General features: G+C 43.3%; 1 protein-coding gene across 1 annotated transcript in view; it reads right to left on the bottom strand.

Moving 5' to 3' along the window:
* Positions 1-26,524, bottom strand: part of gpr158a (G protein-coupled receptor 158a) — a 765,069-nt gene extending 738,545 nt beyond the window's left edge. Inside the window, exon 1 of the mRNA XM_043690479.2 lies at positions 22,640-26,524. Within this exon, the coding sequence (XP_043546414.2) occupies positions 22,640-23,520 (881 nt within the window). The 5' untranslated portion in view covers positions 23,521-26,524. The remainder of the gene's footprint in view (positions 1-22,639) is intronic.
* Between the last annotated feature and the right edge of the window lie 420 nt (positions 26,525-26,944).

The raw sequence follows: 26,944 nt of genomic DNA, 5'->3' as shown, positions 1-26,944 counted from the left end.
TCATGTTGCATCTCACTGCTTCCTGCAGACCATTTGTTAAAAGATCATTACATTATGAGTTTGTTAGTTTACTGAGAGTCACCAATTTCTTCTCAAGGTGGTGATGCAGAAAACTGTTTTGAATGTGACAATCTTGAGCTATTTGATACTATCTGTCAGGAGAAGGTAGCATAAAATTTACAGCATGCTATTCTCTCCTCATTCAGTAAGGGTGATTTTCTAACTTCTTTGTTCAGATATTGCCCTGGGCTTAATTGTACCCATTGGTAATACTTCACACTGTTGTTGATTGTTACTTGTGAACATTACTGGCAGGGATCAGTTAGCAAAATTAATAAAATGGCAAATCAACTATGAGTTGCCTCTCTCTATTTTAATTAAAATCATCTTCATGTGGCAATACAAGGCTTAACATAATTTGTGATGATTGGAAACTGAGTATAGTGTATTGTAAAGCATTCATATTACTTTTGTAGTCATCTATAAATCATTGTTACATCTTTCCCTACATTCTTCCATGTTCCTTTGGTTCCTGAATCAAAGTATATTCAGTAGCCCAGATCAAGCAGCCTTGTGCCCAAATTGGTAAGTATTTTGAGATCTAATCCAAAGGCTGTCACCTCGTTTACTATGCATATGATCAAGACTTTTTGGTTGAATTGCAATCAAAGTCCTGATTTCCAGATGTTGCAAGCTGTCATTGCATGTACAATCAGACTTCACCTTAGCATAGTTGACCATGCAACCGATTCAGAGCTCCTGCCTTTTATTAGGTTAATCCCAATGTAAAATGTAGTAACTTAACCTACACACCCCTCAGCTCACTGCTATCCATGTGCAGTTGCTTAAATGTCCCCAGTGACTCTGCTTCCACCACCACAGCTGGCAAAGCATTCCATGCATTCACAACTCTCTGCGTAAAGAATCTACCTCTGACGTCTCCTTTATACCTTCTTCCTAATATCTTCAAACTATGACTCCTCATACCAGTCAATCCTGCCCTGGGGAGAAGTCTCTGGCTATTGACTCTATCTATTCCACTCATTATCTTGTATACCTCAATCAGGTCTCCTCTCTTCCTCCTTCTCTCCAGAGAGAAAAGTCAGACCTTATTCAACCTTTCTTCATACGGCAAGCCCTCCAGTCCAGGCAGTATCCCGGTATACCTTCTTTGCACCCTCTCCAAAGCCTCTGTATCTTTCCTATAGTAGGGCAACCAGAACTGGACACAAGTGCGGTCTCACCAGGGACTTGTAGAGCTGTAGCAAAACCTCACGGCTCTTAAACTCGATCCCCCTGTAAATGAAAGCCAAAACACCATAAGCTTTCTTAACAACCCTATCCACTTGGGTGGCAATTTTGAGGGATCTATGTACTTGCACACCCAGATCCCTCTGTTCCTCTACACTGCCAAGAATCCTGTCTTTAATCCTATAGTCAGCATTCAAGTTCGACCTTCCAAAATGCATCACTTTGCATTTATCCAGGTTGACCTCCATCTGCCATTGCTCAGCCCAGCTCTGCATCCTGTCTATGTCGCGCTGCAGCTTGCTGTAGCCCTCTATACTATCGACAACACCTCCAATCTTTGTGTCATCTGCAAATTTACTAACCCATCCCTCAACCTCCTCATCCAAGTCATTTATAAAAAGTACAAAGAACGTAGGCCTAAAAACAGACCCCTGCAGGACCCCACTCAACACTGACCTCCAGATACTTTTCATCTACAACCACACTGTGCCTTTTTCTAAATAAATAAAATTAGAATGAGGAAAAGGACACTTGTTGATCTGACACTCTGATACCTTCTTATTTCATCTCATTTATTAGCAAATGGAATTTCTGCCTCACAATTTTAAACAATCCGTGTATATATCTCTTCTGTCAAAAAAAGGTAAATAGCACCTTCAAAATTTAACTAATATTTTTACATTTTATGTTGAGCTAACATTATCAAGCAAAACCTTTTTTCTCTCACATTTAAGGTCTTCCTTAATGAATAGGCATTCTACCAATAAAATATTATTTTCCTCTAAACATTACATAAACAAGGAGGTCTGGGTTTTGGTAAGGAGATGAAGGTCAGTTAGAAGACATGCAAGCAGCAACATTTATGCAGCAGAGCAGTGTGCTGATTGCTTAACGTGTTGCTGTCTCCTCACAATCTTTCCAGAGCCAACATCTTGTTGAGAACGGACATCTACCCAGTGGCAGGCAAGCAATTAGTGTGATGAAACAGGCGGTACTTGAGAGGTCATTTGAGACAGCATTTCAATTTTCTCAGAGGCACACAGGCCTCACGCTGTGTCAGCTACTCGTCCAAGTGGATGAGATGGCGACACAGCAGGAGCCTCTTAACTGAAGTGACAGATATTAAATCCTCTGTACAAAAGAGGGAATAGCATACATGAGCTCAGGCACAGTCACTGACCTGCCATAGTGCAAGGACAGCTTTAGGATTAGTGCAGATTTTAGTATGCTTCAGAGGATCAACTTCTTCAGTGTGTCAGAGCAGCAGTATCGACACCAACAGCTGTATCTACTGAGGTGGTCACTCAGTTGTGTACACTCCTGGACAATGATCTTATCCCTCAAGGCCAATGCCAGTAGTTGTCAAGCTGACAGTGACATTGACCCTTTTACAATCTGACCTGTGTAATCTTGCAATGGGTTACCTACTGTTGCATACCTCAGGTGACAGCCATATTTTCTGAGAGCAGCATAGGTCTGTGGCAAGTTGCACAGCCATGGGATTTGCATCAATGGAAGGACATATGAACATATGAATCAGGAGCAGGAGCAGGCCATTCAGCCCCTCCAGCCTGATCTGCCATTCAATAAGATCATGGTTGATCTGATAGTATTTGCAAATCCACATTCCTGCCTCCCCCTGAGAATCTTTCAACCCTTTGCTTAAATGAATCTACTTTAAAATATTCAAAGACTATGCTCCAACCACCCTTTCAGGTAGAGCTTAAAAGACTCATGACACATTGAAAGAAAAATCTCTGTTTTAAATAGCTGCTCCCTAATTTTTAAATAGTGATGCCTAGTTCTAGATTCCGCTGTAAAAGGAAACATCCTTTGCCAATCTAAACTGTCAAGACTCCTCAGGATTTTATATAGTTCAAACATCTCTTACTCTTCTAAACTCAACTGATAATAAGAAGAAGGGCTTATGCCCGAAACGTCGATTCTCCTGTTCCTTGGCTGCTGCCTGACCTGCTGCGCTTTTCCAGCAACACATTTTCAGCTCTGATAATAAGCCTAGCCTGTCCAACCTTCCTTCATCAGACAACACATTCATTCTAGTTATTGGGCTAGTAAACCTTCTCTGAACTACTTCCAATGCATTTACATCCTTCTTGAAATAATAGAACTACTGTGCACAATACTCAGATATGGTCTCACCAGTGCCTTGTATAACTGAAGCAAAAGTTTTTGTATTTAATTCGTCTCACAATAAATGACACCCTCAGGTGCAAGGCAGAAGTAACTGCATGCATAAAGCCATCAAAGCCCTGTCATCTCTGGTCATAGCACTCATCAGTAAGAAGACATCCTAGTCTGAGCAATAGTAGTGTAACCACTGGAAGAGGTTGTACACTGGGTTTCCTGGCAGTTACCATAATACATTTATGTTGAGATAGTCACAGGTATGCAGCTGTTCATTCCATTGCCTGGTCTCTGAAGAAGGCTCCGGGTAGACAAAGGATAGCATATAAAGAGGTGGTTGCTAACCCAACAATTGAGGCACAGAGGCAATGCAAACACTGCCATTTCAGCAGAAGGATCACATTAAGCAGGCCATAGACCTCCTGAAAATGCTGTTCCAGTACTTTGAACACTTGCAGACTGTCCTTCAGTATAGACCTTCAAGGGTATCCTGCATCATTGTAATTTGCTGTGATCCATCGAACACAACCATTCAGAGAGGAGTGAACCTGGAGAAGCTCCATTGCGGAATGTGCCCCCTTGTTGAAAGATGAGGATTTTGGTAAAGAACAAGTGGAGGAGTGTCAAGACCACCTGGAGATTGAGTGCCTGTGGGGAGGTTGTGGCACAATAGTAATGTCTTTGGTTAGTAATACAGAACTCCAAGCTAATGTTTTGGAGCCTTGGGTTCATATCCCACTGTGGCACTTAATGATCATGAAACCACTGTCAATAACGTCCCATCTGTTCCAGTAAAGTCCTTTAGGGAAGAATATCTGCCATCCTTAGCTGGTCTTGCCTACATGTGATTCTATATTCACAACAATGTGGGTGACTTTTAACTGCCCTCTGAAATAACCCACCTAGCCATTCAGTTAGCGCAATTAGCAATGGACAAATGTTGGCTCTGACAGCTGCCCACAGTTCACGAACGCACCTACAACAAAACACACTGGCCGGAATGAAAGGAAATTCTAAAGTGCCCTGATCTGGGACACTTCTCCCGAAATGACAGATGTTCCAATGGAAGTATTGAACACGACCATCCAGCTTATATTTAGCAGCCCCTAACCACAGTCTACATGAGATTCACTTCTTCTGGAGCTCAACAGTATGTCTCCCACAATATACACGACCACATGACATGCACTCTGCACACTCAGTCAGGGCTTATTGAGTTTGTAATTTCATTGAACAAAAGATATGAGACCTGTTACTTTTCATCATCAGCATTTTATTCATATGAAAATATAGGCATTGAAAACAACGTTTAGAATCTCTTCACATATGCAACCTTGAATGATGCTGCTGATACAACGTTCCTCCCTTTTGTGAGAGCTCCTCCTTGTTGCTCCTGTTGTTTCTGGATCTGAGGTACAGGCAGATTACTCAAGAGATTATAGTGGTGACTGGGATGTCTGCGGTATCTTTTTGAGAGGTGACAATACGCATTATGGCACTGTAATAGGTTGCACCAGCTACAATTATGCAGGATAATCCTCAGTCATGGGACTTGAGGGTTATTGTTCATTTCAGTCAGTGGCAAAGGGGTCAACTTCAGAAGATGAGATCCCTAGGATAGTGAAACCATTTACATCATCACTTCCTGCCTCAGTCTTTTCATGGAACATATGTCCAGGCCTCAATCTCTGCAATGGACCAGTCATACTTCAGAATGTATTATTCACAATTTTTTCATGCTAGTTGGCTAGCTCTGCATCCATTCAGGGGACTGTCAGATGTGACTATCTATGAGGGAGGTCACTCTTTCCGAACAGAGGAGCTCATGGATTTACAAACAGGAGACATAGCAGTGCTCACATCATAAATGGATCCTTCCATTTTCTGCACAAGACTCCACACAGCCACATGAAACTCTGTTGACTATCCTGACCTGCCCCATTGCTCCATCACCAGTATCTGCTGATGAAACTGTTCATACCATGTCTGTCTACTACTCCTGTACCCACTACATATACTGCAATGTTCACATTGTGTGACCCAGAAGCACCACTGAGGAGCATATATCTGCTCTGGTGGAGGATGCACTTAACTCCTGAGACACTGGGTCTTCAGAGTGCAAGTCATTTTCTGAGGTAACTGTGATCTCAAAACTTGGCCACTGTTAATCATCCAGCATTGGCTCTGTATAAGACAGACAACATCAGTTACTCACCCTCCTTCACCTCAGCAGCTGTTTCATCAGACCGCCAGCAGCACAGCAAGTGGCATCTCCTGGATACATAATGTAGGAAGCTCTCTGAGGCTTGTTTATGAAACATTTGATACATTTTCACGCTCTCTCTGCCACACACTAATTTCACAGTAACTGACTGCTTTCACTCTGACCACCCTTCTGGTATCAAAAGCATTCTTTTCCAAGTTCATCCATATTGCTAGGTTGACAAGTCCACCCCAGAAGGTCTCCACTTGCAGGCATTGTGTGACCTTTGCTCTTGTAAAGTAAGGATGAGGATTTCAGCTACAGTTAGCTTTCTCATTTGGTCATAATGATCCACAGTCTGATGTGAGGCTCCTGACATTTCACCAGAAAGGGTGCACAAGATCATCCTCTTAAACCTCCACAGCTTTGTTGCCTTCCTTTGGGTGAGGATGGGTACTGGACAAGGGTGGGTACTGGGCACACATATTCTAGATATTCCTCTGCACTGCCCTTATGCTCAGGGCAGTCCTTTTAACACCCTCGTGGCTGACAGTTTGTCTCTGTATGTTACTCATTTGCCATATCCCTTGGAGGGTCTTATTTCACACTGTGCAGTTGCTGACTTTGATAGCAACCACCAGTCATGTCTTCGCAGTTTATCTTTATCTGCCAATGACCAGAGGAAAAAGAAAATTCCCTTGACTCTCGCTGCCTTTAAGACAACACTTATGTGTAGTGCCAATCATGACACACAGTCAGGTTACCATGTTCCTTTGGGGCTGACATTCTCAGGCTGATCTTGAAGGCTAATAGGTGGCCGATATAAGAGTTCAGAACGTCAATCTCCCACCTCCTAATTATGCCACCTATCCGTAACTGGGTGGAGCAACCTACAGTTTAGGTGTCTGCAGCATCAGCATGTTGGACCTGAATATGGTCCAAACATCAGGGTGGAAACAATCTCAACAAACATCCACCCAGACTGTATTTACAATAAAGCAGTCAATTACCTTAATTTTTTTTAAAAATCACAAGCACATATTCCCAGAGTATGTAGACACTGATTTTATCAATACAACATTTTACAACATTATTTAGATAAAAAGTGCATTGTATATATACTCATAGTTTGCACAAATATGAAAGAAACAGATTTTTGGAAGAGTGCTGAAGCCTTCAGGTTTTTAAGAAAGCCATCAAAAGGCATGAACATTGATTCAACTGATAAATATAATGGTGTAATAGAAACACAGGAAATAGGTGCAGATGTACAATGTTCAACCTCCCAAGGTTACTCCACAATTCCAGGTTATGGCTGAACTGCCTCAACACCATTTTCCTGTACTATCTATATGTCCCTTGGTTTCATTAATATCTAGGTTGAAACTTTATTGCTGGAACAGCACAGCAGGTCAGGCAGCATCCAGGGAACAGGAGATTCGACGTTTCGGGCACAGGCCCTTCTTCAGGAATGATATTAATATCTAGAATGATATTAATATCTTCATTAATATCTAGAAATTCTTTAATATCTAGATATCTTTGCCTTGAACACACTCAATGACAGAGTTTCAACAGGGGTAGAGAAATTGAAAGATCCACCACACTGAGTGAAGAAATTGCTCTTCATCTCGGTCCTAAATGACCTACCACAATGCTGAGACTGTATCCCCAATTCCTAGCTCCCCCCCTCCCAATCAGGAGAAATGTCCTGTCTAGACTTGTAAGAATGTCTTAGGTTTTAATTAGATCACTTTTCATTCTTCTAAACTCCAAAGAACACAGGCCCAATTTCCTCAATCTATCCCCTTTGGACAACGCTAACATTGCAGGGGTCAGTCCCTAGTGAATCTTCGTTGCACTCCCTGTCTGTCAAGTATGTCTTTCTTTCATCAAGAAGACCAAAATCGTACACAATACTTCAAATGTGATCTCACCAAAGCTCTATACAATTGCAGTACGACTACTGTAGACTAACCCCTTTGCAAAATATCACTGGTGACCTAATTGCTTTGCTGCAGCTACATATTAGTTTTCAATAATTGATGAACGAAGATACTGTTTGGACATCACCAATTTCTAATCTCTAACCATTTAAGAAATACTCTGCATTTCTGTTTGTCCTACTAAAGTGGATAATATCATCAGCAAACTTGAAACTACTACATTTGATTCACACATCCATATCATTGATTCAATCCTACTGTTTTATGTGTCTATGTTGACTCTGCCAATCCTAACATTATTTTCTAAGCATCTAGCTATCCACATCTTTTATAACAGATTGCAGCATTTTCCTACAACTGATGTTTGGCTAGCAGGTCTGTTATTTCCCACTTTCTCTTGCCCTCCTATCTTAAATGATGGGGTTACATTTTCTACCTTCTAATCTGCAGGAAGCACTCCAGAAACTACAGAAGTCTGGAAGATGACCACTGATGCATTCACTATCTCTATAGCTACCACATTCAACAATCTGGGATATAGATTGTTGGGTGCAGGTGATGCAGCACCTTCAGTCCAAATAACTTCACCAGTCGCACTTTTTTTTTTACTAATACTAATCTCTTCCAGTTTATCATTCTTAGTAGACCTTTGGTTCACTTGTATTTCCTCAGTGAATAGACACACAAAGCAGTTGTCCAGTTTCTCTGTCATTTCTTTATTCTCCATTATAAATTCTCCCATCTTTAGCTGTGATAAGTCTATATTTGACTATATTAATCTTTTCCTTTCATTTAACCTATGCAAGCCGTTAATCCAGTTTCATATTTTTTGATAGTTTACTTTTATTTTCTATTTGCCCTTTCCTTATTAGTTTCTTGGTTCTCATTTGCTGAAGTCTAAAATGCTCCCAATCCTGAAGTTAACCAATCTTCTGACAACTGAAAGGCCTTCTTCTTTGATCTAACATAATATTTAGCTTCCTCTGATGGCCAAGGTTGAATCACTTATCCTGTTGGATATTTTGTGACTTGGTGACATGTATATTTGTTTTAAACCGTATATTAATTATTTAAATAATCGCTATTGCCTATCAATAATCATACATTTTAATATACTTTCCTAATCTGAACAGACAAGTTGCCCAAGATACCTTTGTGGTTTCCTTTGTTTAGATTTAAGCACTTCATTTCAAACTGAACAACATCACTTCATACTGAACACAAAACTCTATCACATTGCAATGACTCTTCTCCAAAGTCTGCTTTACAATGAGCTTAATTAGCCTTTTCTTTCTGCACAACACTAGATCAAAAATAATCTCTTCCCTATTTGGTTGTTCAACTTATTCTTCTAGAAGATCATCACATATGTGTTCCAGGAAACTGTCCTCCACAGCATTAGTACCAATTAGATTTGCCCAGTCTAAATGTGAAATGAAATTCCCCATGATTATTCCACTATTCCTTTAAATGCACCTGTAATTTCTTGATTTACACCATGTACTACATTACTATTACTGTTTAGTGACCTATGTAGCAATGCTTTCTGCCATTTGCTGTTTCTTAGCTCCATCCAAACTGATTTTACATCTTGATCTTAGATCTAAGATCCTATCTCATCCAGCATTACCCTTCCTCCTTTTCCTTTTTGCCTAACCTTCCTAATTGTTGAACACTCTCGAATATTCTATTTCAGCCTAGGTTAGCCTGCAGTCAGAGCCGTAATTCGATTGTATCAGTTTACTTTTATTTATGCTGACAATTAATCTACCTTATTACAAATGCTAAGTGCATTTAGATATCATACCTTTGATTTTATCACATTAACTTTTCCATATCTGACCCAATTTGATGCTGCACTTGGTTACTGCTGCCTTCCAATTTTACTCACTACTTTTCTTCATATCATTATCAACTTTGTTTCTATCCTACCTGAATTCCCTTTCAGACCCCATCCACCTGGAAGACTAGTTTAAGCTTTCTTCTTTAATACTAGCAAATCTCCCAGTAATAATATTACCATTATTTCTAAAGTGTAATCTATCCTCCTTGACTAGGTCCCATCTGACCTAGAGTCAATCTTCCAATGCTTCAAAAATTGAAAGCTGTATCTCCTGCACCATCTCTCCAGCCTATCCTCTCATTTCAACTCATTAGCATGCAGCACTCAATGTAAAACTGAGATTGCTACCTTTAAAATCCCGCTTCGCAACTTCCTAAAATCTGCTTTCAGGACATCATCCCTCTTTCTACCCACGCCATTGGTACCACTGTGGATCACAGCCTCTGGTGGTTCACCCTCCCACTAAAATATCCTATGGTTAGCAATTTTTGAGAAGTTTGTAGCTCAGGTTTTGTAAGTTAGCTCGCTGAGCTTGAAGATTTGTTTTCAAACGTTTCATCAACATGACTAAGTAACATCATCAGTGACAGTCTCTGGTGAAGTGCTGGTGGTATGTCCCGCCTCTCTATTTATAGGACTTGGTTTCTTAAGGTGGATGATGTCATTTCCAGTTCATTTTTTTCAAGGAAAGGTAGATGGGATCTAAGTCGATGTGGTTATTGATGGAGTTCTGGTTAGAATGCCTTGCCTTTAAGAAACAAAGATACGCATGAGAATTCAAAGTAACACTCCCCAGAAACTTACCATTAACTATATAAATCCTGCTCTGATCTGCTTGTCCAAAATGCAGCACCTCGCATTTATCTAAATTAAACTCCATCTGCCACTCCTCAGCCCATTGGCCCATTTGTACTCGTTGTACTCTGAGGTAACCTTTGTTGCTGTCCACTACACCTCCAATTTTGGTGTCATCTGCAAACTTACTAACTATACTTCCTATGTTCACATGCCAATCATTTATATAAATGACAAAAAGCAGTGGACCCAGCACTGAACCTTGTGGGACATCACTGGTCACAAGCCTCCAGTCTGAAAAGCCTCCACTCTGAAAAGCAACCATCCACCACCACTCTCTCTCTTCTACTTTTGAGCCAGTTCTGTATCAAATGTCTAGTTCTCCCTGTATTCCATGAGATGCAATCTTGCTAACCAATCTCCCATGGGGAACCTTATTGAACGCCTTACCAAGGTCCATATAGATCACATGTACCACTCTGCCCTCATCAATCCTCTTTGTTACTTCTTCAAACAACTCAATCAAGTTTGTGAGACATGATTTCCCATGCAAAAGCCATGCTGACTATCCCCAATCAGTTGTTGCCTTTCCAAATACATGCAGATCCTGTCTCAGGCTCACCGGTCTATAGTTCCCTGGCTTTTCCTGACCACCTTTCTTAAATAGTGGCACATGTTAGCCAACCAAGAGTAATAGGGTAGGGGAATGCGTCTGGGTGGGCTACCCTTCAGAGGGTCAGTGTGGACTTGTTGGGCTGAATGGCCTGTTTCCGCACTGTAAGGATTCTATGATTCTATGAACCTAGCGAAGTCACCACACAGGGCTACTTTCAGGCCAAACAGCAAGTGATAGACAGAGCTAAGCGATCCCAAAAGTAACAGATCAGATCTAAGCTTTGCAGTTCTGCCACATCCAGTTGAAAATGGCATAGGACAATTAAACAACTCACTGGAGGAGAAGGCACCACAAATATCCTCAACCTCAATGATGGAAGAACCCAGCACATCAGTGCAAAAGATAAGGCTAAAGCTTTCGCAGCATCTTCAGCCAAAAGTGCCGTGTGGATGATCCATCTTGGCCTCTTCCAGTTGTCCTCAGCATTACAGATACCAGTCTTCAGCCAATTCGATTCACTCCACATGATATCAAAAAACAGTTGGAGGCACTAGATACTGCAAAGGCTATGGGCCCTAACAACATTCTGGCACTAATAATGAAGGCTTGTGCTCCTGAACTTGCCATTCCCCCAAGGCAAGCTGTTCCAGTACAGTTACAGCACTGACATCTACCCGGCAATGTGGTAAATTGCCTGAGTATATCCCCCTGTACATAAAAAGCAGTCTACTGTCGATCATCAGTAAAGTGATGGAAGGTGTCATTAACAATGTTATCAAGCAGCACCTGCTCAGCAATGACCTGCTTAGTAATGCCAGTTTGGGTTCGGCCTGGGCCACTCAGCTCCTCACCACATTACAGCCTTGCTTCAAACATGGAAAAAAGAGCTGAATTCCAGAGGTGATGTGAGAGTCATAGCCCTTGACATCAAGAACTCACAAAACACAAATCAATGGGTATCAGGAGGCAACCTCTCGCTGATTAGAGTCATACTTGATATACAGTCAGTTCTGATATAATGCAATAGCTCCATTCTCCTGCAATCTCGTGTTATACGAAAACCACGCAATAGCCACATAGGCCGGAATTGCATTGTAGCCAATACATGTAAGGAAAGTTTGGATTCAACAAATGAACGGAAATTCTTCAAATCGCACAAAAGCAAATTTGTATTGAAGAAACATGCACTATAGCAGAACCAACTGTATAGGAAGATGGTTGTGATTGCTGGAGGTCAATCATCTCATCTCCAGGACCTCTCTGCAGGAGTTTCTCAGGATAGTGTCCTAGGCCCAAGCATTTTCAGCTGCTTCATCAATGGCCTTCCCTCCATCATAAGGTCAGAAGTGAGGATGTTCACTGATGGTTGCAAAATGTTTAGCACCATTCACAACTCCTGAGTTACTGAAGCAGTCCATGTCCAAATGCAACAAGATCTGGACAATATCCAGGTTTGAGCTGACAAATGACAAATAACATTCATGACACACAAATGCCTGGCTATCATCATTACCAATAAGAGACAATCTATCCACCACCCCTTGATATTCAATGGTGTTACCATTACTGAAACCCCCACTATCTACATCCTGGGGGATTATCATTGACCAGAAACTCAATTGAGCTTATCACATACAGGGAGACGCTGAATAGGCTGGGGCTGTTTTCCCTGGAGTGTCCGAGGTTGAGGGATGACCTTATCGAGGCTTATAAAATCATGAGGGGCATGGATAGGGTAAATAGACAAGGTATTTTTGCTGGGATGGGCGAGTCGAGAACTAGAGGGCATAGTTTTAATATGAGAAGAGAAAAATTTAAAAGGGACCTAAGGGGCAACTTTTTCATGTATATGGTGGTGCATATATGTATATATATATATATATATATATTTGAGCTACCAGAGGAGGTGGAGAAGGGTAGAACAATGACAACGTTTAAAAGACATCTGGATGGGTGTATGAATAGGAGGAGTTTACAGGGATATGGGCCAAATGCTGGCAAATGGGACTAGATTATGTTAGGATATCTGGTTGGCATGGACGAGTTGGACTGAATGGTCTGTTTCCATGCTGAACATCTCTATGACTCTGTGACTTTATTACATGAACACAGTGGTTACAAGAGCAGGTCAGTAGCTAAGAATATTGTGGTGAGTAAGTCACCCGTGACTCCCCAAAGCCTGTCCACCATCTACAAGGCACAGCCTGGAGTGTGATGGAATACTCCCCAGTTGCCTGAATGAGTTCAGTCCCAACGACACACAAGACACTCGACACACTGATGACACCACCATAGTCGGTCGAATCTCAGATGGCGACGAAACATACTACAGAGGGAAGTGGAAGACCTGGAAAAATTGTGCACTGAGAACAACCTAGCTCTCAATGCCGGCAAAACCAAGGAACTCATTATTGACTTTTGCAGGATGTTACTCATGCCCCCCCTACACATTAACAGCACAAAGGGAACGAGTGGATAGTGTCAAGTTCCTGGAAGTGGTCATCAACAACAAGCTTTCTTGGATTCTTCATGTGGACGCACTGGTTATAAAGGTCCAATGACTCTTCTTCCTCAGGCAGCCGAGGAAATTTGGCATGACAGCGAATACCCTTGCCAACTTTCATAGGTGCACCATCGAGAGCATTCTATCTGGATGTATCACTACCTGGTATGGCAACTGTACCATTCAAGATCAGAGATAGTTACAGAGAGTGATGAACAATCACAAAGGCCAACCTCCCATCTATAGAATTCATCCACCAGGCCCGCTGTCAAGGAAAGGCTGCCAGCATTCTCAAAGATCCATCCCACCCTGGCAATGCTTTTCCACAACTTCTACCATTGGGGAGAAGGTACAGAACCCTGAACACATGCGCCAGCCGGTTTCGCAACAGTTTCTACCCTACTGTTGTTAGAGTACTGAATGGACCCACAAACTCTGAGCATTCACCTGTACCTGTGTTTTTGTTTTGCTGCTGCTTCCCTATTATTTACTTATCTAAGCCAATATACCTGTGATCTGCCTGTATTGCTCACAAGACAATGCTTTTCACTGTGCCTCGGGACATGGGACAATAAATTCAATTCGATTCAATTCACCATCCAGGACAAAGGAGCCTATCTAATGGACACCACATCCACAAGCATCCACTCCCTCCACCAGTGACGCTCAGTAGCAGCAATGTGTATTATCTACAAGATGCAATGCAGAAAATCACCAAAGACCCTCAGATAGCACCTTCCAAACCCACAACCACTTCCATGTAGAAGGATAAGGGCAGCAAATAAATGGGAACATTACCATATTCAAGTTCCCCTCCAAGTTACTCACCAATCTGACTTGGAAATATATTGCTTTTCCAGCACTGTCGCTAGGTCAAAATCTTGGAATCTCCTCCCTAATGGCACTGGAGGTCAACCCACAGCAGGTGAACTGCAGTGGTTCAAGAAGGCAGCTCACCACCACCTTCTCAAGGGCAACTAGGGACGGGCAATAAATGCTGGCCAGCCAGCAACCCACATCCCACAAAATGCATCACGAGAAAAACAAGGGCAGGCCTTACAATAGTTAAGAGTAGGGTAGTGTTGAGCAACAGGGAGACCTAGTGGTTCAGATACATAGTTCATTGGAAGTTGCATCACAGTTGGATAGGATGATTAAGAAAGTGTTTAGCATGTTTGCCTTCATTGCTGATACCATTGAGTATGGGCATTGGGACATCATGTTGAGGTTGCACAGGTTGATGGTGAGGACACTGGAATATTACAGTTGTCGTCACCCTGCTATAAAAAGGATATTATTAAATTTGACAGGATTCAGAAAAGATCTCCAGGATGTTGCTGTGATTGGAGGGTTTGAGTTATAAGGAGAAGCTGGATCCTTTTTCACTGGAGAGTAGATGTTTGAGGGATGGCCTTATAAAGTTAAAAATCACATAACACCAGGTTATAGTCCAACAGGTTTATTTGGAATCACTAGCGTTCAGAGCACTGTTCCTAACCACCTGATGAAGGAGCAGCACTCCAAAGGCTAGCACTTCCAAATAAACCTGTTGGACTATAACCTGGCGTTGTGTGATTTTTAACTTTGTACACCCCAGTCCAACACCGGTATCTCCAAATCATAATGACCTTTTCGAGATTTCTGTAATCATGAGGGGCATAGATAAGATGAATAGCGAAGGTCTTTTCCCCAGAGTGGATGAGTTCAAAACTAGGGACATATTTTTAAGGTGGGAGGGGAAGGATTTAAAAAAGGAACCTGGGGGCAACTTTTACTCACACAGGGTGGTTTATGTGGACAATGAACAGCCAGAGGAAGTGGTTGCTGCAGGTACAGAAGAACATTTAAAAGACATTTGGATAGGTTCATGAAAAGGAAAGATTTGGAGGAATATGGGCCAAATGCAGGCAAGTGGGACTAGCTGATTTTGGGAAACTTGATTGGCATGGAGGAATTGGACTGAAGTGTCTTGTTTTGATGCTGTATGACTGCATGAACTCTATCTATGTTAAGATGGAAAGCACTAGCTTCATATACCATAATGCCATGCTTGTTTACAAATGTGAAACCCTTATTTTGAAAAAGGAAACTGAAATCTACATCATTTGCAACTACTCTGAGTTCAGAAATTCACTCATACTCCATCAACAGGATTTTCCCTTTCACACTCGTAATTTTCCATAGTTCACTGAGGACTTTCAGCATCTTGCTCCAGTGGAGAGAGACAGAAAGACACAGAGAACTGAGTTAGAGAACTGGGTTATATACAGCACCACTCTATAAACCTGGGAAAAAGTTGAGAATTTGGGCTTCCAGAAACCACCACAGGTAGTATGAGAAATTCAACATGCACTATTACCGCATCAAATTCCAGCCACTCAGCCAACAGAGTTAAACAATCCTTACTTTTAGGCTGGTGACCTTAAAGGAACAAATTAGGTGAAGAACAATATGCCACAACTGTAATTGTACAAAACCATGAAGATAGTGTTAGTGTAACATTATACAAACACCAAATTTTGTCTTGCATTATATTATACCTTGCATCAGCCTGGGAAATAGATATCCATCTTTGCCAGTAAAAATTAATATGCTGCTCATAATGTTAACATATATCCCTGGTTAACAGTTATCTCCCGCCCACTGCTGTAGTATCCTCAGTTCAGACCTTTTAGGGATGTAGGAAATGGACAAATCAAATCTTAATCAGCAAAATTTCTGAAAGTGTTTTCACTTGCTCAAGGTCTGGAATTCTCTGGCTCAAATTTTTATATCTCTTTCTTTACTATAAGGGTATGAATATGGCGCTTACTACAGTGAATTTGAACATTAGCTTGATAGAGAAGTCAGTAGAGATGCAGAGGAAAAGATACTTCATCAGATTTAGTCCAAGACTTCAGGATAAGTTGTGTCATTTTGACTAACTAAGGGAGTTAGCTAAGGAAGTTAAATACAACATCAAACTGAAAGAAAAGGTGTACATTTCCAGGAATTTTAGAGGCAGGTCAGAAGATTGAACTGAATATAAACAACAGCAAAGGATGACTACAAATAGATAAACAGAGAAATTAGAGTATAACAGAAAGCTAGCTAGCTAGAAATATAAAAACAGATAGTAAGTGTTTTTACAGGTAATTAAAGAGAAACAGGATGACTAAAGTGAGTATTGGTTTTCTGGAGTCTTTTACACAGGTAATTAATCTGGAAAATAAGAAAATGGTGGGTGCATTGAACAAAGATTTATCTTCAGTAGAGAAGGCACAAAAACATTCCAAAACGTAAATTGTAAATCAAGAAGTGAAAGGGCGAGAGGAATTTAAAATAACCACAAATTCAGCGAAAAGTACTGATTTATTATTAGAATGAAACACAGACGAGTCCTCAGGACCAAATGGATATCATTCTAAGATCAATGGTTACTGAGATGGTAGAAGAATTGGTTTTAATTTTCTAAAATTCCCTCACTTCTGAAACAAACCATCAGTTTGAAAAATGTCAGAAGTAACTCTTCCATTCACGAAAGAAGTGAGACAAAAAGCAAAACTTATAGACCAGTTAGCCAAACATTTATTTAAGAAAATTGCTGGAATCGATTATTAAGGAGATTAAAGCAGGGCACTGAGAAATTTTTAATGTAATCAGGCAGAGTTAATATATTCTGTGAAAGGTGCATCATGTTTGTCTAATTAATCACATTTTTCTTTGAGGAAATAACAAGCAACATGGATAAAGGGTAACCTATGGATGTGGTGTGGTATGCTTGGATTTCCAGAAGACATTTACCAGAAGACATTTGTGGGCGGCACGGTGGCACAGTGGTTAGCACTGCTGCCTCACAGCACCAGAGACCCGGGTTCAATTCCCGACTCAGGCGACTGACTGTGTGGAGTTTGCACATTCTCCCCGTGTCTGCGTGGGCTTCCTCCGGGTGCTCCGGTTTCCTCCCACAGTCCAAAGATGTGCAGGTCAGGTGAATTGGCCATGGTAAATTGCCCATAGTGTTAGGTAAGGGGTAAATGTCGGGGTATGGGTGGGTTGCGCTTCGGCGGGTCGGTGTAAGTAATCTAAAAAAGGTGTCACGTTAAAGACTACGACACAAGATAAGTGTCCTTTGTATAAAGATAACTTATTGAAATGAATAGAGGATTGCTTAGCTGATAGGAAACACAGAATATAGATAGATGGAAACAAAGAATTATAGATTCTGGAAATCTGAAAAAAAAACAGAAATTGCTTGAGAATTCAACAGGAAGACTGCAGGTTGGCAAACGTGGTGCCACTGTTTAAGGAGGGCAGTAAAGACAAGCCAGGGAACTATAGACCGGTGGGCCTGACCTCGGTGGTGGGCAAGTTGTTGGAGGGAATCCTGAGGGACAGGGTGTACATGTATTTGGAAAGGCAAGGACTGATTTGGGATAGTCAACATGGCTTTGTGCGTGGGAAATCATGTCTCACAAACTTGATTGAGTTTTTTGAAGAAGTAACAAAGAAGATTGATGAGGGCAGAGCAGTAGATGTGATCTATATGGACTTCAGTAAGGCATTCGACAAGGGTCCCCATGGGAGACTGATTAGCAAGGTTAGATCTCATGGAATACAGGGAGAACTAGCCATTTGGATACAGAACTGGCTCAAAGGTAGAAGACAGAGGGTGGTGGTGGAGGGTTGTTTTTCAGACTGGAGGCCTGTGACCAGTGGAGTGCCACAAGGATCGGTGCTGGGCCCTCTACTTTTTGTCATTTACATAAATGATTTGGATGCGAGCACAAGAGGTACAGTTAGTAAGTTTGCAGATGACAACAAAATTGGAGGTGTAGTGGACAGCGAAGAGGGTTAGAGCTGAAAATGTATTGCTGGAAAAGCGCAGCAGGTCAGGCAGCATCCAAGGAGCAGGAGAATCGATGTTTCAGGCATGAGCCCTTCTTCAGGAATGAAGGGCTCATGCCCAAAACGTCGATTCTCCTGCTCCTTGGATGCTGCCTGACCTACTGCGCTTTTCCAGCAACACATTTTCAGCTCTGATCTCCAGCATCTGCAGTCCTCACTTTCTCCCAGTGAAGAGGGTTACCTCAGATTACAACAGGATCTGGACCAGATGGGCCAATGGGCTGAGAAGTGGCAGATGGAGTTTAATTCAGATAAATGCGAGGTGCTCCATTTTGGGAAAGCAAATCTTAGCAGGTCTTATACACTTAATGGTAAGGTCCTAGGGAGTGTTGCTGAACAAAGAGACCTTGGAGTGCAGGTTCATAGCTCTTTGAAAGTGGAGTCGCAGGTAGATAGGATAGTGAAGAAAGCATTTGGCATGCTTTCCTTTATTGGTCAGAGTATTGAGTACAGGAGTTGGGAGGTCATGTTGTGGCTGTACAAGACATTGGTTAGGCCACTGTTGGAATATTGCGTGTAATTCTGGTCTCCTTCCTATCGGAAAGATGTTGTGAAACTTGAAAGGGTTCAGAAAAGATTTACAAGGATGTTGCCAGGGTTGGAGGATTTGAGCTATAGGGAGAGGCTGAACAGGCTGGGGCTGTTTTCCCTGGAGCATTGGAGGCTGAGGGGTGACCTTATAGAGGTTTACAAAATTATGGTGGACATGGATAGGGTAAATAGGCAAAGTCTTGTCCCTAGGGTCGGGGAGCCGAGAACTAGAGGGCATAGGTTTAGAGTGAGAGGGGAAAGATATAAAGGAGACCTAAGGGGCAACATTTTCACGCAGAGGGTGGTACGTGTATGGAATGAGCTGCCAGAGGATTTGATGGAGGCTGGTACAATTGCAACATTTAAGAGGCATTTGGATGGGTATATGAATAGGAAGGGTTTGGAGGGATATGGGCCAGGTGCTGGCAGGTTGGGATGTCTGGTTGGCATGGATGGGTTGGACCAAAGGTTCTGTTTCCATGCTGTATATCTCTATGACTTTAGGTGTGGCAGCATCTGTGGAGAGAAAGCTGAGTTAATGCTTTGGGTGCAGTAAGAGGATCACCAGACCCAAAACATTAATTCTGCTTTCTCTCAATAGATACTGCCAGACCAGCTGAGTTTTTCCAGAAATTTATGGTTTTGCTTGATCTGGATAAATTGATCATTTTTGGATTACCAAGATGCAATGAGTGGACTTCCAGAATAATCAGTTCTGGAGCCTCAATTATTTACAATTTGTATCAATGACTTTGATGAAGGGACCAAATGTACGGTTGCAAAATTTGCTAAATCCACATGGATTGATAGTAAGTTGAAAAGAGGACAAAAGGCGATATAGATAAATTAGGTGAGTGAGCAAAAATTTGGAGATGTGGTTCAATATGGGAAGATATAAACTTCTTCACTTTGTCAGGAAAGATAAAAGAGGCTATCTTATTGAAGTATAGAAGATCAAAAGGGAATTGGCAAGCTGGAAGCTGACAGGATGCTTCCCCAAGAGGATGACTAGACCCGAGAGACAGCATTTAAAAATAAAGGGACTTCCATTTAAGACAAAAATAGGGAGAGTTTTTTTGCTTCCAGAGTTCATTATTGGAATTCTCTTCTCCAGACAGGGGTGGAAGGTGGGTCTTTGAATATTTGACCATTTTGAATAGTTTTAGGTTAGATAGATCCTTGCTGAAAGGAAATCAAAGGGTAAGGGTGTGGGGTAATCTAGGGCAATGAGATCTGTTTGATTTTATCTGATGGAGGAGCACGTTTATGAGGCTAGATGCCCTACTCCTGCTTCTATTTCTTATTTTCTTAAGACACTTCTGAATGACATTCCTTGAGCAAGCATTTGGTCACCTTCTCTGACAGCTCTTGGCTTGTTTCAAATTTAATTAGATAAAAGTCCATTTCAGCGTTTTCACCAGGTTCAAGTCCCTATTTAATTGCAAGGTCTTGTTGAATTAAAACACAAACTCCAACTAGTTTACATTCAAATATGCAAGAATTAAAGTGGTTGGATAATCATAGCAACCAATCTCTGACAGTCCACAAGAAACGCAAATGGCGCAGCGCAAAATTCCTGCAAGTGTTTCTGATTGAAGAAGCCGCATTTGTAGCAGGCCTCTCGATTCTTTTTTTGTTGTCAAGGACTTCTTCCATGAAATCGCTTCTTTCGAATTTGTTGTACAGCAAAACACTGGATCTTAACTTCAGAGTAAATTGGTAAAGAGTACTAGATTAGAGTGGGGTGCTGGAAAAGCACAGCAGGTCAGGCAGCTTCCGAGGAGCAGGAAAATTGACGTTTCAGGCAAAAGCCCTTCATCAGAAAGAGTACTTCCTGTTAAACTACTCAAACTGAGACTGTCTTTTCATATACAGTATGTCAGTCAGGTATGTGATTTATTTTGAGGTAGGGGGCACGAGGATTTTCGACCACGATAAACATTCGCAGTACCTGAGGCCTCTAAAACCTCAAAAATAATTTACCAATGAAAAACAAGTACATTTGTTCCTCTATTCCACACACTTAGAGCAATTCGCTAACTAAGAGGAGAAATGTAACCTCATTGACAGGCACATCAACTTCTGCCTCTCTCATTGCCATCCTCTGGTTACAGTGACCTCTCGGTATATGCCCAAATGCTGGACGCCCTCTTAGCGATTGGGGATAAATATCACTTTAAATTGCATTGACAATTAATGGTGACAATTTAACTTCAAAATATTGTGAAAATGCAAATACAGCGCTGCCAAATTAGCTCAAAAGAAGCTCTCGATCAGTGGATCACTCAAGCGACACAAGCACCACTTTCACAGGCAAGTTCTTGGTCTCAGTTGACCTGCGGCTGTCCCATATAATTTTAGCAATTTCGAGCTACTTTCAGAATGAATCTCGCGTTTGACTTCAACGGCCTGTTGCAAAGCACATTAATGTCTGCGTTTAAAAGGCTCGGGGGTTGAAATGGGGTGGGGAGGGGGAGCGGCGTGGTATCAATTCTTTCTTAAAAAGAAAATGTTTTCTTCGGAGATGCCATAACCGACTCCTGGGGCGCTTTACAATCTGGTGAGCGCGTCAAGGTGAAAATGAATCAGTTGTGTTGATCAGGACACGATACATTACAGGGGGGAAACACAATTTCATCGCAGTGAGGGGTAAACACGGGAACTCACTGGCCGGCACCTTGCAGGGAACTTAACAATGGAATAATGAACCGAGCTTGAGCTCTCCCCAGGTCCGATCCCAGTCCGCCCCAGCAGCCTGCTCCAGGACATTGAGCCACTGACACACATCACACAGAGACTGGGACTCGGCGGCTAATGGTTTCAACCGAGTTGACGTCATGTGAAGGAACCCATTCATATCTGGGAAATATAGCAATAGTAAACAGTCTACCAAAGCGTGCGAGTTCAACACCTTCAACATATTGTCTAGCTATCACCATTGTTAACAGCTAACCCGAGAATGCAACTTTAAAAAAAAAGGGTTTTATGATTTACACATGAAAGAAGTGAAACTATCACTGTATTCTAACAGATGAAAGGCTTAACAGACAATGAATTTTTCAATGTATAATTTCAGTTACATCACACTGCAAATTTTTGCTATAAATTCTGTGTGTTACGATCGAGCCCTTCACTATCACCCGATGAAGGAGCGATGCTCCGAAAGCTAGTGTGCTTCCAATTAAACCTGTTGGACTATAACCTGGTGTTGTATGATTTGTAACTTTGTACACCCCAGTCCAACACCGGCATCACCAAATCATGAGTTCAACATTAGCCGCGTTATTACAACGGGATCAAACGAGCCACCCTGCCGTGAAATTCAGCGTCTACCGTCTCCCCAAACGCTGGAATGGCATTCCCTCTCCTTCCAGGAGATAAACTACGCGTTTTTAGTTTAAAAATGCACAGGAAGGACATGTCATGATCCCCGCAAGGTTTCCCGCCGAGTCTCTCAGACAGTATTTACAGTATCTTCCCTGAGACACGTGTCCGAGTTCCTCTGTGGGACATTACTCTGTGAGCTGTCTTCATAGAGGAGAGTCCCCTCTCGCCGCTGGCCCTCTGCCTGGAGAGGAGCTCACTTCGAGAACACTTTCCGAAACATATTTTTTTGTTTCGATTTCCAAAAACTGCTTACAACATGAATGTCACTGTCACTCCCATCACCACCCAACAACCCAGCTCAACCACGGTGCAGACCATCAATCAAATCAAACACCTATTCACATTCTTATATCAGAGAGAAACATGTAGCCTCGCAAACATGAATACAGTATTTCATTGGCGAAAAGCGTACTACATTAACCAACTTGTTTACACCAGTGAGAAGATTTGGGGATTAGCACAGCATGGGCAGGGAACTGACAGAATCTTGCTCCGAAATGACCGTGGGCTCGGACAGAGAGGCGGTGCTCACCTGAACTCGGGCTGAAAATCCGGCTTCAGGCCGTAGAAGGAGGTGGAGAGGGTCAGCAGCCACAGCGGGTTGTACTTGCCATGTTCACACTCCAGGTAGGGCGCCGACCACTTGATGTGAGTTTTATCCACCAGGTACCTGGTGCCTCTCCTCCGGTGGCTGGACCTCAGCTCGTCTCTCAGCAGCTTCCTGTGAAGGGAAGCCTCGGCTGTAGGCTGCTGCTTCAGGCGGTGAAACCAGTCCGTCTCCACGGTGTGGTTTGCCAGGTGGCGAGCGCTGGCCGAGAGATCCTGGAGGAAGATTTGGTTGTCTATCCGGGTGGCCTGCAGGAAGAGCTGAGGAGGGGAAGTGAACGGCTGGACATCGAAAGTCACCACAGCCCGATGGACTTTGGGATCAGCCTCCAGGATACTTCTGACAAGGGCGTGATACCATTCGATGTCCTCCTTGACGGTGAGCTCCCGAAGCCCGTTCGTTTGTAAGATCATATTTAAGAAATTGCTGGCATGGACGACCGTGTCCATGGCACTGTGCAGTGACGGGTGGATGTGCATGGCATGAGAGGCCTCTTTCAGGTTTGACAATTGGTACCTCTTCGTGCAGTTAGCGTAGCCCAGTTTGGAGGGATCCCCGGTGTGCAGGAAAGCCCACACCGGAATGGGCAGGCTCTCGTGTTGGGCGAGATGCGAGCCGCCGCCGCCGCCGCTCTCGGCTGGCTCCGGGAACCGGTGTCTCTTGTAAATGGCTCGCTGCTGTTCCTCGTAGGTACCCACTTTGTCCCCCCTCTCCGGCGCCGAGCGTCCGCCGCCCCAGCCGGGGCTCGGACCAGCCATGACTCCGAGCTGGAGTTGGAGCATCAGAGGCAGCCAGAAGCCGGCCATCTCGCCCGCTCCGAGTTTCCCCTCCCCAGCCCTTCACTTCCCCCTCCCTCCAAACGCCGACCTTTCAGGTCAGCCTGTGGCAGCAGAAACAGGAACGTGGAAGCGGGGCACCAGGGATCAGGTCATCCCGCCGGTGGCAGTCCCAGGGAAAGGCATCGCGGGCGACGCTGAGATGTCAGCCCCGGGGCTCTCTCTCTGTCTCTCTGTGTGTGTGTCTCTCTCTCTGGATCCGCAGCCCCGGCTCACTCACTGATCTGCTGACCCCTCCTCTTACTTCTCCATGCCAACCCACCGCACCGCCGCCGCTTTTCACCGAAGCGTCTCCTTCAGCCTCGCAGGATCTCCGCCACCGGCAGTGACTCGGGCCAGAAGTGCTCTCGGTGCTGGTGACTTTTCCCCGTGCCCATCGCCCGCTGAACGGTCTCTCGCAGCCACTTTTGCAGCAGGGGGTGGGTGTGGGGGTGGGTGGGGGAGGTGAGAGCAGCCAGCAGGCGGCGGGGACAGTGTGGGGTGAGTGGGTGCAGGGTTATCACCAGGACGCGGTATTCAGTGCAACACTTTCCCCGCCTTGTGCCCAGTGCCCAGGGAGTCTGCCCGCCCGCCGCCGGCCCGGACACGGAGCCCCGCCCCGCCCCGCCCCTCCAGACAGGACACCGCCCCCCGACCCGCCTCGCTCTCCGATTGGCAGTTTGTCTTACGGCCCGCTACGTCATCGGCGTCCTGTCTGCCTTTGGATGGTGCGCAGGTCTGTCAATAATGGAGGGTGGGGGAGGCACCTGCCACACATTGGACAAAGGGAAGTGCGGGGCGGGGCGCAACACTGAAGGGGCGTGTCCTGGTGCTGACTGGGCGGGGTGGGCGCGGTGGCTCGCAGAAAGGGGCGGAGCCCCGCGGAAAGGGGCGGGGCCGCCTTCACCTTTAACCCCGCCCCCTCCGTTCGCCCACACAAGACGGTGTGAGCGTCCGAAGTGTGCAGGAGGGGTCAGGCTGGGGGGGGGGGACAGGCAGCAATCCCGGGAACACGGATCCCTCTGGGCCGGTTCCCTGAATCCCGCTTCGTCTGCAATCTCCTGTGTGCGATGCTGATTGCAGCTTCCATTTCAGTTTCAACTCTTAATACTGTACAATGCCAGACCCTGCAATGTCCTTTTTGACCAGTTACTCCATTGTCCCGAACACTTCAAGCACGAAGTTGCTCTTTTCGAATGAGCTGCGGAAGCAAAGGGAACTTCTCTCGGTTGGTGCTGAAAGAACAGCGCCTCGAGTGCGCTCCGTAGCATGCAACAGTAACCTCGGAGGCCAGTGTTGTAGCAAGCCTCCTGAATTCAGACCTTCTTCGCAAAAGTGATCGACCCGACGCTGTTCATTTCTTATCGCATCAAGAAGCACTCTGTACTGAGAGATGGAAAATATCGACCATAAGCCGTCATTCAAATTCATCAGGTTGCCCAAGAAATGCAACTTTCTCTTCCTACGTGATAAGAAATCAGTCGTGACAATGTCTTTTAACTTGATGAAATGTTTTAGCTAAACGATAACCTCAGTTTTATAAATCATCTTCGAACGCTAAGCGACGATCATTGAAAACTAGTCACAGGAACAAGACAATTTGAGACTATTAAAGCAGCATAGTTTGCTCACGCAGTTTAAATAAGAACGTATTGATTTAATGCTACATGCAGTAATGGTTATTTATTAAAACCAATTGGCTTAATGTCAACTCAAGTCTACATCAGTTCATTCATGTTATGTATAGCAGAAGATGCGATTGAATGTGAGTTGCAAAACAACATTGTTCTTTTCTTTCAACATGCGCAGTCAGAAAGATAATAAAAATGTTTTTTTAATGTACTCTGCTCTATGTTAAGCAATTTAAACACCATTCAGTAAAACAACAGCTCAAGGCATCAGAAAACCAAACACTTCAAACTAATTGTGATTCTCATTCAAAAACTCATGGAAGGGTCGGGGGAGAAGATTTAGCAGGTTATATGACTCTCCCCAGACGCTGGAGGTGAAACAAGCATGTCCCATGTACAAGGAATCTGATCCTGTATGTCTCTCTGTCTGGAAAGAACAGATTATAAAACTAGATGTAGATGATGCAAATGATATCATCACGACATCCGGGAAGCACGATCACCTTGACCTTCAATGCTATTGCTATTGTTCTATCGCCTCAACAACAACGTCCTGGCTGTCACACTCCACCATTGGACTAGCTACATAAATTGTGTGGCACCATGAAGAAGTCAGAAACTGGATATTGTGAGCTGAGTACCTCAGCTCCTGACAACCCCAAAACCTTTCCACCACTCACAATCTTCTTGCCTGCAACAGCATCAGTCAGACACCATCTCAGACAAAAGAGCCGATTTGACCAGCATTCATTCCCTGAGTAACATGGCAGCAGTGTGTACCATCTACAAGGTGCACTGCAGAGCTCACCAAGGCTCCTTCAACTCGCTAAAGGCACAACATCTGGCACACACAATGACAAAGGCAGCAGGCACATGTGAATACTCACTTCCATGTTTTCCTTCAAGTAACCCTATCTGTACATGGAACATTGCCTAACTCTGGTCAAAGTACAGAAATGCAGACTGCAGTTATTGAAGAAAACAGTCCACCACTGGCTTCTGATTAGTAATTAGGAATGGCAATCATACTGTTCTTACCAGTGATGCCTACATCCACAAAAGAAGAAAAAAAAGTCTAGCTGCACATCTAGCTGCTGCCGTTTACCTTCATCCTGTCTAACTGGAAATAGTATTTAAACAAGATAACAAATTTTGTTAGCTTCTGGGGTCTCCTTTTTGAAAAAAAGTTTGCAATTGAACAGATTTATTTCTAAAATATCTAAAATATCAAATGTTCTGATACAGCATATTTGTTCAAGGAAGCACTAATTTGAAGACACATTCAATTTCATGGATATTGTCTACAACATTATTGAATAAATGTTTCACTAGGATCCTTACAGGATCTTCCTTGCAATCGTGAGAAAGCTTATTACTTGGTTGTTGCTCAAATATTTATGTATCCTTTTCACTTCAAGGTGCTGACACCCTCAAGGTCATCTGGACTATTTTCCTGAATCTAGACACTTCTGAAGATGACTACATTTGTTAAGCATTGTACAATAACAAATTTAAATTGCAGCTGGAATACTATTTGAGCCAGTGGTTTTGACTGCTTTGACTAATCAGTTTGGCATTTATCAATCCCTCAAAGAGGAGATCAACATCCTTAGGCAACTGTTCACAGTTAGAGCTGACTGTGGGACAGAGAATAGGATATTTTCAGCATGACAACTCAATATAATGTGCAAAAAGCAATATCAGAATCAACAAATATTGTTCAGTCTTAACCAAAGGTTTTGACATTGTGAGTTGACTTATTCTATGGCATTTTCTCTCTATAG

The sequence above is a fragment of the Chiloscyllium plagiosum genome, unplaced genomic scaffold, assembly GCF_037043375.1.
Source record: "Chiloscyllium plagiosum isolate Xiang-an unplaced genomic scaffold, Cpla_swu_hap1 HiC_scaffold_5, whole genome shotgun sequence".
NCBI classification, from domain to species: Eukaryota; Metazoa; Chordata; class Chondrichthyes; order Orectolobiformes; family Hemiscylliidae; genus Chiloscyllium; species Chiloscyllium plagiosum.
Note: the sequence above shows the minus strand (reverse complement) of the source record. Positions and strands in the feature narration are given on the sequence as shown.